The sequence below is a fragment of the Corvus kubaryi genome, unplaced genomic scaffold (genome assembly GCF_017639235.1).
Source record: "Corvus kubaryi isolate FWS band 111438036 unplaced genomic scaffold, C.kubaryi_AGA036_p1.0 37386, whole genome shotgun sequence".
Taxonomy (NCBI): Eukaryota; Metazoa; Chordata; class Aves; order Passeriformes; family Corvidae; genus Corvus; species Corvus kubaryi.
The window spans coordinates 363,494-379,142 of record NW_024581128.1 but is presented as its reverse complement, the minus strand read 5'-3'; the positions used below and the strand labels follow the sequence as shown (position 1 = coordinate 379,142).

Below are 15,649 nucleotides of genomic sequence, written 5' to 3'. Positions count from 1 at the left end.
GGCTGTGCTCTGAGCAGTGACTCTGCCTTTGGACCTGTCCTGATGATGTTCCAGGGGCAAATTCAGCAACCCTGGGTCACCTGAGAGGGAATTGCTGCTCGTCTCTCCAACGGGAGAGGATTAAACCTTGAAGGCTTGGGACAGGATGTGCTGCCTGTAAAGTAAAATTTGAAAAGTAAAATCTCCTATCAGTGAAGCTTTCCATGTGCCTGCTCTATCCAGGACACCGTTTTTCCTTCACATTCCCTTCACAGAGAAAGTCCTAACTCCAATGTCCCTTTCAAGCTTGTAAATTAGAGCCTCCAAAGCCCAAACTGAGCAGCTGATCATGAGGTTGTTCATGAATCTGCTGAGCCTGGGGAGGCAGAGCCTCTTCCATATCCAAGCTTGAGCAGTGCATCATGCTTCCAGAGGCTTGGTCTGTGCTGGTTCCCAGTGCTGGTGCCTATGCAACGTGTGCAAGCTGTCAAGGGGCTGTTGTATACCACAGGTTTTTGGAAAGGGACGTGTCTTGCCAAGACACCTCTGGGGAAGGTTGGTCCAGGCTGTGTCATGCCCAGCCATGGCCTCTGGCCGTGCCAGGGAGAATGGCACCTGCAGGCTGCCGGTGCTCTGTGGTCCATGCCCATCCTGAGGCAAGCTTGGCCCATTGGCTCCTGCCCTTTGCTTTTGGCTGTGCTGTCCCTCCAGCCTGTGCCACCAAAACCACTGTTTTCTGTCCACAGCCCCTTTCTCCTGCTCTTTCTGCCCTCCTCCTTTGCCTCCTCCTTCTGTTCTGCTCCCTGTTACTCCTCCTCCCTTTTCCCCCCTTACTCTTGAATCTCTATTTCTTCTTCTCTGTTCCAGCAAAACGATATCGATCAAGGTGATAGATGATGAGGAGTATGAGAAAAACAAGACCTTCTACCTAGAGATCGGGGAGCCCCGGCTGGTGGAGATGAGTGAGAAGAAAGGTGGGGGACGTGCTCCGGGGCTGAGCCCAGCCTGTGTGTCCCTGTCTGGCTCACTCATGTCTGGCACCTGCAACACTGAGCTCACATCCCCAGTGCCTATGGAAAAGGGCAGGAGCAAGGCCACTCCCCATGCCCCCTGAACACAGCCTTTCCCCAGACCACCAAGGCACAACCTCAGCCAGGTGGTGAGGACGCTCCTGCCCTTCCCCATATGCCCGTGGGGGGATGTGCAGCCCCTTTCCCCCACCCAACCATCTCTGTCACCACAGCACCCGGGCAGACATGACCTGCATGTGTGTGCGATGCCAATCATGTGTTTGCCTTTGTCTTGTGTTCCCACAGGAAATTCATTACCCTTAGAGTACTTGACCGTGAGGAGTATGAGAAAGAGTGCAGTTTCTTCCTTGTGCTTGGGGATCCGGTGTGGCTACGACGAGGAGTGAAAGGTGTGAGAGTAAAACCAGACCAGCTCTCGAGACGCTGCCGCTTTCTCTGTGTCTCCCTACTCTCACACTCCTTTCTCCTCGCACTTTGGCTCCTGGCCGTTTTGCCCTCCCTCCTTCGAAGCTTGGCCGCTGCACCTTTTTGCTCTGTTTTCTTTCCTCTTTCATTTGGAGAGGACTCCATCCCACTCACTGGGGCTCCAGGGAGCGAGGAGTGCTCCTGGGGCCACCCCGGGGCATCCAGGCAGGGGACGAGGAGCGTCACCCAGCCCCCTGAGACATTTTGGGAGTGCTGCCCTGCTGCACCTTCATTAAATCAAAGAGAGCATCCAGCCTCGACAAGTGAAAAGGGCAACGCTGCATCATTTTTACCAGAAGATAAAACAGCTTTCACTTGAAATAAAATGCATGGCCAGAGCAGTAATTTTAGCCTTTTTATACTGGCGCTAGGATCTGAAAATAGATGAAAATCACAGCCAAAGTAGGTAATACCATGAGATGCAATCCGTTTAGGTAAATCAGGTTATGCTCAAATGAAGTTTCATGGCTCTGCATTGGATAATAGCTTCTCACAGGAATAATAAAAACAATTTCCTCTTTCATCACATTTCTAAACAAAATGCTAAACTTCCCAAAAAGACAGAGTTCACCTATTTTTTTTTTCTGCTAGAAAATTAGATGAGGATTAATGGCAACAGCTGGTTCTGCACACAGTTGGTGGCTGAGCAAGAAGCAGTTTTAGAGTTACTTTAAATATGGACCATTATTAAAGCCTTTGCAGAATGCTGGTCTGTCTGTCTTGGAGCTGTTTTCTAGTCTCTGGGACATCAGCTCTCCCTCCAGCAGGGATGGGGCTATAATATATTATTTGATCAGAACAGAGAGGGCCCTCCATGGTCCCCACACTGAGTGAGGACATGCCACGTTCCTTGTCAGCTCAGGTGCTAAGTCAGCTGCGTCATCCCCTCCATCAGCTTCCCTGCTGGCTTATGTGACTGCCTAACAAAAGCTGGGCTAAAAAATCAGACACACTGGCATGACTCAGGCACTGCAGGTGGGGTCTGTGTCATTAAATGGTGCTGGTGGCATCTGTGGAGCACAGACAGTGCTGCCAGGATAAAGTTCCACATGGACAGCTCAACTCAGCAGCTCCATCCTTGCCCACAGGGGCCATTGTGGGCTCAGCCTTGCAAGTCCAGCAGGAGCAAGCATGCTTTCCAGATCCAAGGTTTAAAAATTGTGGTCCCAGCTCTGGAGATCTCAGCTGAAATTTTTAGCTAAAAATAAAAGGAAAAGGAAGTAAAGTTTCTCATCTTCCTGGTCACAAAGATAACTGAGGAAACCTGAGAGAAGCTCAGCCTTGCCAACTCACTAGGTGGGAAGACAAGACAAAATTTTAAAGGACTATTTAAAGCAGCTATTTGCTGCTTTGGCCATGCAATTTCTTTTTTTTTTTTTTTCTTTTAAACTAGTTTCTTTGTACTTGGTTTTGTACAAGAAGCAGCAAGGCAGGAGGAGTGGTGTGCTCAGAGAGAGGAGGGCATCTCTGAAATATCACCCCTGGGCTGTGGTGTGGCCCAAGATCCACCAGGGCACTAAGGGAGAGGCTTTTTCTTTCATTTTGGAGATCTAAAATGCTGAGCAACAAGACCCTTGAGCCAAGCCTTGCCACAGATTTTTCTTCTCTCATTGTCTGTGCCAAAAGTGCAGCTGCCGCCGGAGCCATTGCTCCCCATCAGGCAGCTGGAGGAGGTCAAAGCCAGTAGCTGCTGCACATGGGACATCTTGTGTCCTCCCCTGGGGCAGAACTGCCTCCGAGACCAATGGAAGATCTTGCACAAACAATTCAAAGGGGAAAAATGAATTTTTTGGAGTGTGTCTTTTAATCCCATATCCACCCCATGTTTGCAATGGTTTTTATTTTAAATCCGCAATCCCATGAAACCTTTCTGTTCCTTTGTTTTTAGTGTCTTTCTCTTAACGCTCACGGTATCCTGCAGCTTTACAGATCTGAAATCTCTGCCCTGGGATCTGGTGTCTTTCTGTGGATATCCCTTTTGATTTCATTATTCATTTACTTTTCTTCTTCTGTGTTTGTCTCTGTCTTCTTCACAGCCCTGTTGTTGAGTGAGCTTGGTAAGCGCGCATTCATTTTTCCTTTCCATTTTTCTGGTTTGCATATTTTTGGAAGAAAATCGATTTTGCTTGATGTTTTTCTCCACTCACAGCATTCTCTTTTAGGGTGGTCAGCACTAGTTAAGTAAGCTCAGGTGCCTAATGCCCCATCTTTCCTGAAAGTAGAGCCCCAAAGTCAGCAATATTAACAGGTGGTGCAAGGAGCGTTTTTGGGGGGTGGTGCTGTTGCAGCCAGAGTAAAGCTGCCAACACCCCGAGATACAAACCTGTGCCACACAAATTAACCCATCACCTCTAAACTGGCGTGGCAGAAACAGGATTTCCTGGCCACTTAGGGATGCTTGTGGCTGGACAGGAAAGTTGACCAATCCTTTTTGAAGAGACAGTACAAACTTTGCCTTTGAATTTCCTTGCTGGCCACTTCCAGGATAGGGCAGCTGGGGAGGGAAGCAAAGCCATCCTCGTTCCCCAAAGCACCCTCAGCTCCGGGGCAGACTTGCACTGTTTTTACCCCTTCCACGGCATTTATGGGACACCAAGGGGTGGCAGCTTGCAGATGTGGGTTGAAAAGCCTGTGTTCAGGTGTCCCCACACTATCCCTGGGGTGTGTGGGTGTGCGTTGGGGAGCAGTCCCCATGTCCACAGTGGGGCAGGGAAGGACCACCATGTCTGTGTTGATGTGCAAATGCTAATCCTCATTTATTTTCTTTCTCTCTCTCTCTCTCCCTTTTTCTCATTTTTGGTTTCATCTAGGTGGCTTCACCATCACAGGTATGGATTTCTACTCTTCCCCTGTCCCCCTGTTCCTTTCTCTTCATGGCCATATGCTCACCCCGCTCTTTCCTCTTGGTTTCCTCTTTGCTTTTGTTCTGTCCTGGAGGGAAACTCTGGAATGGTAAGAAGGCGCTGAGGCACAGCCTCCCCGCCCCGGCCGGTCCCATTAACACCGTGTCCTCTCACAGAGTGCTCTGCCTGCCACACACACCTAACTCCACCTCGGGGAGGGTGACCTGTCACCGCTGAAGTGACAAGCAACCCCTCTCCATCTCTTCGAGCTGAGTGAGCTTCTCCATTTAATCCAGTCGTCCCTTCCCTGCGCACTGGGCTCTTTCCTCACTTCCCAGGCCTGAGCCAGGTGCCTGAGCACTGGGGATGTGCAGGACCCCATGGCTGCTTCAGATGTGCAGCCCCTGCCCTTCCCACTGGCGAGACCCAGCAGCAGGGCCAGCTCATCTGTCCTGAACCAGCCAAGCTTCCCTCATTCAGCTGAACAATGCAGGACGAGAAGGTCCTGGGTCCCACATGTTGCAGAGCCGCCCCTCAGGAGCCCTGGAAACATAATTCAGATTTGGGAGGCTCTGGCTCCAAGGTGGGTCCCTCTGGCCTGCAGGAGGAGAAGGGCTTTCCTTCAGCTCTGTGCCACCTGAGCAGACAAGGGGCAGCCAGCAAGGGAGCAGCACTAACCCCGTGTGACATAGGAGTGGAGTTTACTAACTGCATGGGGACAGCTTGTGCAGTGCGTGCAGTCCCCCCTGCTGATCTCCTGCTGATCACTTTAATAGGCAAACCTGTCTTCAGGAAGGTCCAGGCTAGAGATCATCCTCTTCCTTGCACCGTGGTCTCCATCCAAGGTATCTGTGGTGTGGCACCATGTCAGTCTCACGTGGACTGACTGGGGCATTTGCCTACTGACAGATAAACGCCAGTCCTTTTTAGCCCTGATGTTCTTCTGCTCATCCCTCAGGTGGACTGGAAGGGATCTCAGTGGGGTCTGCACAAGGGACAGTGACAAAGGGCATGCTGCCTGCAGTCCCCATGCCCCAGAGGTTGCACAGATGACAGTGGAGGTGCAGACCTGCTTCACTGCTCTTGTAGTCCCTCTGCTGCCTCCTCTCTCAGGGTTTGGAGCCAGGCACTGGCCTGTGGATGGCTTCTTACATCTGTGCTATTTCCTCCAACCCCACCATCGCAGCAGGCGTTGGCTGGCAGCCCCCTCTCCAAGGAAAAGCCCTGCTCAGGAGGAGGCAGAGCCAAGATTTCATGTGCATCTTAGCCCTGGGGCTGCTGACAGTGCTCTCTTGTTGTAACAGGCTGGTGGAATTGTCCTGACCGTACCTCAGTGCAGGCCTGGAGTGCTGAGGAATGGAGCAGCCTCAGTGCTGATCTTTCCCCTTCCCAGCATCCCTGTGGGAGAGACAGCAGTAAGCTATTCCCCAGCCCCAGGATGAGCAGGACTCCTCCTGAGGTTGGATGAGTTGCAGACCTCTTGCTAGCATTTCATAAAACTATCCTGTCTTTCTGTTGCTCCTGAACTCCTTCTCCACTGTTCTGTCGCTCATGCTCCCACCTGGAGGCTTCCTGACCTCCCCCTCTGGCAGGAAGCCAGATCCAGAGTGACCAGCTGGGCCTGATTCACCCACAGGCTCTTTGCTTTGCAGAGGAGAATGAAGAAAAGCAGCCACTGACCAGCAAGGAGGAGGAAGAGCGTCGGATCGCAGAGATGGGGCGCCCAGTCCTGGGGGAGCACACCAAACTCGAGATCATCATTGAGGAATCCTACGAGTTCAAGGTACTGTCCACATCCTCTGTCCCTGTTCTTCTTCCCCCTCTGGCTGGGGACCCTCCTTTTGGGTTTGCACAGCAGTGGGAGGCACATGGTGATGGTGTTGGAGCAAAGTGGGGCAGTGAATGGAATCACACACGGAACGGGAGCTGGGATCCCAAATGCTGCAGGTTGCTTTAAAACACAGCCTTGTTCTCACAGTGAGTTCTATGTGCTGGTCCTACTTACAGGCAGCCTTGAGTGAGCCCCAAGCCTGGCACTCCCAGTGCAAAGGGCTGATACCCCAAATGCAAGTAATGGTTGTGCAGCTCAGCAGCCGTGAATGCATGTGCCAGGCCAAGAGCTGAAAACGGGCCATTTCATTATCTTTTCCATTTTTCTATAGTATAAAAATCTAACAGGCCACCTTTACTGTGGCTCTGAGGTGATTCAAGCTCCCATCCATGAGTAGATTTCAAAAGGTCTTTTTTAGCAGCAGTGAAGGGAATAGCAAGTACTTATATTTGGGTTTGCTGCTGGGGTTCTTGAGCTTAAAATCTGTTCAGCTTGTTCCATAAACACATGGCTGTAAGCACTAGCACTGGTGGGTTTTAGCCCAGTATCTCCAGCCCCTAATTCTGTGCTATGCATCTCCATCCACAGAACACGGTGGACAAGCTCATTAAGAAGACGAACCTGGCCCTGGTGGTTGGCACAAACAGCTGGAGGGAGCAGTTTATTGAGGCCATTACTGTCAGCGCGGGTGAGTTTGGGCCACAGCTCCAGGTGAATTACGATCGCACTCGCTCCTGTCTCGGCTTGGCTGTATCAGTAACACAGACTGTAGTGGAGCAGCAGGAGGCAAAACAGGTGGCAGAGTTATTTACAGTGCCTGCATAAATAAGGCAGCCGATTGAACCCTTTCGTGAGGGCACCTTGTCTCATGTGTAGGAAACCTTCTGCGTGAAGTGTGTCTGTAGCACCAGGCAGAGCAACACCTTGGCTGGTACCAGACGGCAGAGGGGAAAATGTCAGTTCAGTGGGAGAGATCTGGGAGGTGAACACAGCGTGGAAATTCAGAGTGGCATAAATGATGCGGGTGTGAAGCAGCAGTGCTCCCCATCCCTGGTTCTCCCTGTACCTCTGCGGTGAGGACAACGCAGTAGCTAAGGTGCCAACACTGAAGGCAGTCACTCTCTGTGAGCCAAAATTTGCCCTTGACACGCCCTGCTTTCTGGAACTCCTGCTGCCCCAGCCAGCTGTGGCTGGAGGATTGCAGCTCAGCAGCCCAATAGCTGCAGCAGCACATCGTATCTGTGGTCAAACCAGATCCTGTGTGGTCTTATCTTCCCTCCCTTGGAGAATTGCCTTTCCCTCAAATGCCCTGTTGTTGTACCTTTCTCACAGGTGCCAGTGCCATGTGTACCAGTATGCCCAGTACAGGATTTATTATCATTCCCATATATGTGGAAGAAGAAAGAAAGAAAGAAAGATCTCGTCCAGATGTTGTTTTAACAGCTGGAGACACTATTACTCACTGGCTGGATGTTACAGCCTCACAGCCCAGCCCTGGCTGGGTGTGCACACATTAGGGCAAAATCAACCAGCTTAAATTAAATCCCTGGGGAATGAGATTACCTCTTATCTGGCTAATTGTGCACTGAAATGCATGGGGGAGCACTCAGATTCCAGCCTCTAACTCTGCTATACGTGGTAACCTCTGCCCAGCACCAGGTAATTAACAAGGATGGCAGTACCATTTGCCCTCTGCCTCTGGAAACAAGGGCAGGACGCTGTGCAGCAGCTTTCTCCTCAAATTGTGATCCCTCCTCTTTCAGCACAGTTCTTCTCAGAGCCTCCAGGCAAGAGCCTCCCATTATTTTGGATTCAGCATGAACTTATCGTGCAAGACAATCCTTGCTGAAGGTTTTGTAGCTAATATGGCTAAACTAATCTATGCCAGAACCAATTATTTAATTGCATCCCATGTTAAAGCAAAGATAGTCACTGATGGTCGGATCCCATTTCTGTGACGTGTGTAAAGACTGCAGTTACGTGGAAACCCTGTTGCCCCAATGTCTTGAATATATAGCCATGATCAGTGCTAACAGATGATTAACAAGCATTTAATAAATGGGATGTATTTTGGTCGACATGAGCTGTCCCTTGCAGTTGTGGATCAGCAGTTTGTCTCTGAGCTCTGGAGATATCCAGACTTTAGCTCCTCAAGCTTTGTGCAAGACAAGTTAAAATGCCTTAAACACTGGAGGTTGGGTTTGAGTTTTTCCCCCCAAAGCTCACCGTGGAGACCAGGTGAGAGTCACCCATCACCACTTCAAAATGTAACATCCCTGCTGACAAAAGAAACATTAAACCCCCATTTCCCACCCAATGATCAGCTCAGGGCAGTGTTTGCAGGGGGATGGAGAAGCAGAAGGTGAGGTCTGTGGAAGGGCAGTGCAGGTGCAGGCAAGGCTGTGCCACACTGTGCTGTGCCATTCCAGAGCCTGTCACTCATGGCTCTTTCAGTCTGCACCCAAAAGCTATAAAGTTTCTTCCACAGCAGAAACATTCTGGGGCTTGCAGGCCTGTTTCTGAGTGCCCCCCTGGGTCACCATCCAACCCTACTCTGTGCTTCAAGTCACCTAAACAGGATCTGGCCAGCTCTTCAAAAGAGAGACATCATGGCTGCTTAACAAAATGATAGGCAGATCTGGATGAGTGTTATGACAGTGTCATTCATGTTCATTTTTCAGTCTGTTTCATCGTCCCCACAAAGATTTAGGTCCATAGCAGTCCTGATGGCACCCCGAGCTTGGCAGAGGATTGAAATACCTGCTGCAAAAATTACAGCATGAGCACAGCACGGTGTATCCTGCCATTAGCAGCCTTTGCACACTGAGGAAAAACACGGGTCAGAATAGGCTTTCCAGGCTGGAAAACTGTTCTTTGTCTTCACAACAATGCACAGGAATAGGTATTTATATCTGCCAAAATAATAACACTGATTAGGTGCTGTTCCTGCCGTAGTGAGTTTGAAGCTCTAAAGCTTGCATCTTCCCATTGGTAAGGAGCTTCTTCCAACAGCCATGCCGGGAGACCTGGTGGTCCACATCCTTGGTGGGAAAAAAAAAAGACATGGAAAATCACCAAAGTGCAAGGGATGTCTTTAACACAACTTGCAGTGGCCTTGGAATCCCCAACATTCGTGACTTAGAAACTCATTCTTGTTCCTTAAGGGCAGCAGGAAGGCTCCCACTGACTTAGTTGGAAAAATGTCACCTCCCCTTCAAGTCTGGGAGTGGTTCCAGTGTGAGCAGGAGGAGTTTTTGACTATGCCACAGCAGTGACACTGTGCGCTGTGCCAGGCTGGGGAAGCCCCACGTTTGCCATGCAGCCTGCCCAGGGCACAGGCTGGCCAGCAGCCTCTCCAGATGGCTCCTTAGAGCTGCAGGAGTCAGACAAGGGGTCACCAGCCCCAGTGGGTTCTCTAGTGGGGTCAGCCCCACACCGTGGGGACTCCCTGTAGGCTGGATGCCAAGTGGTGTTGCAGAGACAGGTGAGGTGCCAGTGCCTGGAGCAGGAAAGGGAGTGCCCACTTACCTAGGTCAGACCAGACACCAAGGAACGGGCAACCAGAGCTCATAGGGAAGCCTGTGAAGGGGCAGGGAAGTGCAGCAGGGAAGGACAGCCAGCGGTGATTGACCAGGGAGGCTTTAGGGCAGGCAAAAATCCATGACTGGATCCTGGTTTGCAGCAAAGGTAAGGTGAAGTGCCAGAGCAGCTCAGCAGCCATCAAAAGCAGCTGCCTTTCCAGAGAGCTGGAAGCAATCGGAGGCACTTGTGGAAAGCAGCTCAAAGCAGTTCAAAAGGCGCTTCCTTGGGGGAGTCTCCATGAGGCAAGAGTTGTTCTTGGCAGGTTCTCCTGCCCGAGTCAGCTCCAGCCAGCACGAGGTTGGTTATTTCCCACATCTTCTGGGCCAAGGGGTCTTGAGCAAGGGCTGAGTCCCAGAAGGCATCTGATGGTTAAACTCAGGTGGAGGTGCTGGCACAAGGCTCTGCACTTTCTGGCGTGCAGGTGGATTTTTAAACCATTGCCTCTGGGGTGTCTCTCTGTGCTGTGGGAAGGGCCAAGGAAAGGCCATTGAGCCACTCTGACGGTTGCCCAGTAAACAAGATATTTGGAAGTCAAGGCCTGCGGGGCCCAAATCATGAGACACAGCATTTTGGGGGCTGCAGTATGCACAGGAGTTTTGCCCAATCTCCCCAAGATGGGCAGGTCTGATCAGGCACTGCTGGTTTTCTCCAGGGGAAGATGACGATGACGATGAATGTGGGGAGGAGAAGCTGCCCTCCTGCTTCGACTACGTGATGCACTTTCTGACCGTCTTCTGGAAGGTCCTTTTTGCCTTCGTGCCCCCGACAGACTACTGGAATGGCTGGGCTTGCTTCGTTGTCTCCATCCTCATGATTGGCCTCCTGACAGCTTTCATTGGTGACCTGGCATCCCACTTTGGCTGCACCATCGGCTTGAAGGACTCGGTCACTGCAGTCGTGTTCGTCGCACTGGGGACATCGGTGCCAGGTAAGCACAACCACGGGGCTTGTTGTGAAGGTCCATCTCCACCCAGGCTGGGGCTTGGGTTTGGGCTTGGGATTGGGTTTGGGTTTGGGTTGGGGTTTGGGTTTGGGTTTGGGCTGGGAGAGCTGTGCTCTGCAGGATCCTGGAGCACAGGTTTGAGCTCTATGTGGAAATCGGTTTTCAGTCTCAGATGGGCTGGAAGGGCAGAACCGCGATGTGGATTCAGTTCCGTGGGAATTATTTCAAGGACCTTCCCACTGCAAAGACTGTGAAGTATCTATTTCTGTGGGCAGCCTCCGTGGTATCCACTTTCAGAGTCGGAGTTGGTCTTTGGTTAAAATGCTGCCTGCGTTGGCAGTCCTGCACTTTAAGCATCTGGTGCTTTAACCTTGCTCCCAGGTGAGTTAAGTGCTAGTCCATACTCCAGGCATGCTTTCCTGCATGGACACCTTTGTGTGAGACCAGGTTCAGATGGATCATGGTGAGGTTGCTGAGCCAGGGGAGCTGCTTGAAATGCAGCTTGTGAAGCTCTGGGGATTCCCTCATCAGCTTGTGTAAGAGAGCCTGTGCCTTTCACTCACCTTCTCCCATGGGCTGTGCTGGGCAGGCAGAGCCTGGTTCCTGGACAAGGGGCTCTGACCCAGCTCAACCAGCCCTTGCATCGGTCACACATTCCCTCACCACCTTCAAACTTCCAGTTATCAGCACTCAGATGCTCAAAGATTCTGAAATTGTCCTAATGCTACCAAAGGCAAAGAAAAGAAGCAGCAGTACCAAAAGGAAGAACAGATCTGGGGCAAGGAACAGAAGAAGGAGCATTTTTTAGACCTCTGGCACTAGAGGCTTTAGGCAGAAGGTTTGCAGGGCTTCTTCACACCTTTGACAGAGAAAATCTTCCCTCCTGCCTTTGCCGACATAAGGTGGCATTGAAGAAGTTCTTTTTTAGAATACATTGGGCTACTCTTGTTTCAGTTGGCTCCCAGGCCGTGCTGTGTTAGCTGGGTGCTGCTTGGGCTCCTCCACCCCTGCTTTCCAGGAGATGGGCAGGCACCAGAAGAGAGTGCAGAGAAATCAACACTGACAGGGGCCTTCCCTGCACTGAAATCACTGCTCAAGCTTGCAGAAGTGCATGTGGTTGTTTCCACACTCATCCCTTCTCTCCAGTGGCAGCTGCGGAGCCACGGAGGCATCAGCACTGTCCCACAAGTCCATTACTGCACCATAATGAAGGCCCTTTCCTTCCCTTAGCAATCAGGTGCATTTCCATGGCAGCTTTTTTTTAAAAAATAAAGCAGACTTTTGATTTCTTTGCTGCAAATGGACCCTCTCGCTGTGCTTATATGTGCCCATCCCCTCCTGTCCTTTGGAACTGGATCTTTGTGCCAGGCTGCACTTCGCTATCTCACCTTGGAGCCCGCTGGGGAGGAGCAGAAAGGAAATTCTGTAGAATTAAAAAATGTAAAATATGACCTTGTTGTTTTCTTTTCCTGAGCCACCCTGGGCTGCCTATGCCCGAGGTGATCTGGGAGTGCAGATATGTTCAGGACTCATCTTCTCATTGTTAGCTGAGAGTGCTCACCTGGACAAATCCACGGACTGATCCCTCCTGCTCTTCCTTCCCCCTGCAGATCCAGAGTGGGTTTGGATGTAAAATCAGCACTTCCCTGTGGTGCAGAGCAGCATCATGCTGGTCTGCCTGACACAAGGTTTTCCATTTAAAAGGCCAGCCAGGTTTTGTCACTGGTATTGAAGCTGGCACAGCACCTGGGCAAGCATGCACCACCCACATGGTTTTTCTTCCCAAGGGATGGAGGATGACTGCTGGCTTACCAAAGTGCCAGGGTCTGCACAAGGCACTGGACTTCAGGGAGGCAAAAGGTGCTAGAGGCCACACTGGGGGAAGCCCTGTATGTCTGAACATTGAGGTTTCCCCCCTGTGCATTTCTGGACGCTGATGGTCCAGAAGAACCGGATAGTCCCCTGGCTCCTTGGAAGTTCCATTAGAAGGGGCTGTACCCTATCCCCTTACCCATTATTTTCTTTCCCCAGGTGTTGCCATTGAAATTTGTCCCTAACTGCCCTCTTCTCCTGGGTGCTTCCTGAGGGTTTCTCCCCATCTTTCCTTTGCAGACACATTTGCCAGCAAAGTAGCAGCAACGCAGGACCAGTATGCGGACGCCTCCATCGGGAACGTCACCGGGAGCAACGCTGTGAATGTTTTCCTGGGCATTGGGGTGGCCTGGTCCATCGCAGCCATCTACCACGCGGCGCACGGACAAGCCTTCCAAGTCTCCCCTGGCACGCTGGCCTTCTCCGTCACCCTCTTCACCATTTTTGCTTTTATCAGTGTGGGAGTGCTGCTCTACCGGCGGAGACCCGAGATTGGAGGTGAGCTGGGCGGGCCGCGGACTTCCAAGCTGCTCACGTCCTCACTCTTTATCCTCCTCTGGCTCTTGTACATATTCTTCTCATCTCTGGAAGCCTACTGCCACATAAAGGGCTTCTAAAGGGACAATCAGAGATAGTAAATATGTGTATATCTATATATATCTATATAGAGTGATATATAGGTATAGATATAGATATAAAGCTGTGTATAATGAACAGAGAAAGAATAAAAGAGATTTGCCATGTTCACACACCTGCTGATGGAAAGCGGCTTTGGAGCATCCTTTGAACTAGGCAGGACCCCAAAGCCAGCAGGACCCCTCCCCAGGCAGCAGCCCCAGCCAGGAGCCAGGGGCAGGGCCCTTTCTGCAACTCGACCAACAGGAGCGGCCGATGGCCACCGAGCCCCTTCCCGTCGCTGACTCCCACCCGCCGCCCCCCGGGAAGACGGATGTGATGGCGACCGGGGTGCGTCGGTGTGAGGAAGGCCAGAGTAGCTGGTGAGAAACAGAGCAGTGGGCAAGGGAAGGAGAGGAAAGCAAGGGTTCTGATCTCCCACCGCCATCCAGCTGCCTTCACCACTCGGGAACAGGCCCTCTGGCCCTGTTGGAGAGGAGCAAGAGACCGAACTGAAGACAAGGGGAAGCTGGGAGCTTTCTAAGGATAGAACACAAACCGTTTTTGTCATTGATTTGGGGTTGGTTTTTTTGTTTCGTTTTGGCGTGTGTACAACTAGCATTTCCCACCCACATGCCCCTCACCTTTCCCTGTCCATGCTTTGGGGGTGCACAGCCGCAGCCTCGTGTCCGGTGTCCCAAGCCGAGGCTGCGCGGAGCGGCGGGAGCCTTCCTCCCACTCCTCCGCCTCCTCGGGCATGCTGTCGTGGTACTTGTAACATTTGCATGAATGAAATGAAATCTATCTGTATATAGCATCCTATAGCGGTAGTCCTTCCAACCATGTGGGTTGAGCATTGCAGATTACAAGCATTTTCTTTTCACTGGGTTTTATTTATTTTTAGTTAGTTCGGTTTTGCCATAGGGTTTTGCTTGTTTGTTTGTTTGTTTCCTCTCAGCGGGGGCGGAAAGGATGGAAAGCTGTCCCCACTTACTGCTTGTGGCATGGGTCCGTGAGAAGCAATAACAGCCGTGCAGCTGGAGGTTTTTAGGAGAGGAAAGCCCGCATCCCAGAGACTGCAGGCCCTGCCCAGCTCTGTGGATGGGGTCCTCTGATGAGCTGAAGCCAGTGTGAAGGCCTCCTCTGTCCACAGGAGGTTTTACACGAGGTCCCAGGGAGCCCGAGTGGGGTGAGCAGTCTGAGGGGAGCAAGCCTGGCTGACTCCCAGCACCTCACGTGCTTCTGCCTTTCGAGTCGGTGGCTGCCTCAAAGCCCTTGGCCCCCTGCTATTCCCTGTATCCCCAGAGGTGTAGTGACAGCCCATTTCTGAGTGTTAAGCCATCAGGACCGGTCCCCAAAGCTGGTCTTTTCCCACAGCCATTTGGAGGCAGAATAATCCAAGGTAAGGGCTGAAGGGCTGTACGAGATCTCCCACTCCACTGAGTGTGACGGGGAAGCATCCCCCCAGGAAAAGGCTGTGTTTTGCACTCTCCAAATCCAAAATCACTGGACAGGATGAGACAGGGAGGTGTAACTCAGCATCACTCCCCTGTAGCCAGGAGTGCAGGCTGGGGTAGAGAGTCGAGCCAGGGAAATGTGAGTGTAGAGCTCCCCAGGGCACAGCACAGGGGAGGCACTGGGCACTGGTGTTGAGAGATATCTTCTCACCCCATGCCCTTTGCCTGGCTCCCTGATGCTGCAGCCAGGCAAACTCCCAGCCTGCATGTCTGTGGTGAGCTCTTCCCACTCAGCTGAAAACCATGTCTGATGCTTGTACCATAACCAGCTGGCTGGGGGTATCTGTACTCATTTTGAACTATCTGTGGAAATTTTAATTAACCTGCTGTAAGGTTTTCTCTAGGAATATGAAGTTGTGGGGTTTTTTTTTTCTTCTCGAGCCTTTTTTCACTTTTGATTTGTTTTAGGGTTTTTCTTTTTTGTTTCTCATTGTTTTGGGGGAAAAATCAAACACAGGTGCAGGTTGTTCAGGTTTGTGATTACCTTTATGTACAATGATTTCATTTTCATCTGTTTGGCTTCATTTTTTTTCTTTGTGTGTATTGCCCACCACTATAGGCAGTGAGTCCACTAATTGTGATGATCCTTATCAATGGTACACAATGCACAGAGAAATAAAGTTTGTAATGATTCCTTATGGATCCAGTACTGCTCCTGCATATTCTCTATGGAAAACCCTTCTCTCCCGTCCAGTTGTTTCCCCTTTGTACCCATCTCTCCTTGACTCATTGGCCTGCCTTCACCGTGTTTCTGCCACTGACAGGGGCAGTGGTGCCTTGGCACAGCCGCTCCTGCCCCATCTCATGCCCTTCCTCCCGCTCCATCTCCATGGTGCCTCAGGCTCGGTGCGTGCTGCGGTGCAGCTGGGGCTCACAGCCCACTCCATGCTCAGGGGGATGCAGGAAAACACCCAGGGACAAAGCTGCAGGGCAACCCACCTTCCTGGGGCCAGGAGCTGCTCCTGTGCTGC

The 15,649-nt window shown here is 51.5% G+C and overlaps 1 protein-coding gene across 10 annotated transcripts in view; it reads left to right on the top strand.

Moving 5' to 3' along the window:
• The window catches only part of SLC8A1 (solute carrier family 8 member A1), a 128,358-nt gene extending 113,038 nt beyond the window's left edge, over positions 1–15,320 (top strand). For 2 of the 10 annotated variants that reach the window (XM_042036585.1, XM_042036587.1), the window contains 9 exons: positions 847–953; positions 3,512–3,532; positions 4,286–4,303; positions 4,413–4,427; positions 5,095–5,163; positions 5,971–6,101; positions 6,738–6,837; positions 10,384–10,659; positions 12,787–15,320. In XM_042036585.1, coding sequence (XP_041892519.1) covers positions 847–953; positions 3,512–3,532; positions 4,286–4,303; positions 4,413–4,427; positions 5,095–5,163; positions 5,971–6,101; positions 6,738–6,837; positions 10,384–10,659; positions 12,787–13,163 — 1,114 coding nt within the window. In that variant the 3' untranslated portion in view covers positions 13,164–15,320. Of the gene's footprint in view, positions 1–846; positions 954–1,295; positions 1,400–3,511; positions 3,533–4,285; positions 4,304–4,412; positions 4,428–5,094; positions 5,164–5,970; positions 6,102–6,737; positions 6,838–10,383; positions 10,660–12,786 lie in introns of all 10 variants that reach the window. The other 8 variants (XM_042036588.1, XM_042036590.1, XM_042036589.1 and 5 more) reach the window with 8 other exon arrangements.
• The last annotated feature ends 329 nt before the right edge of the window (positions 15,321–15,649 follow it).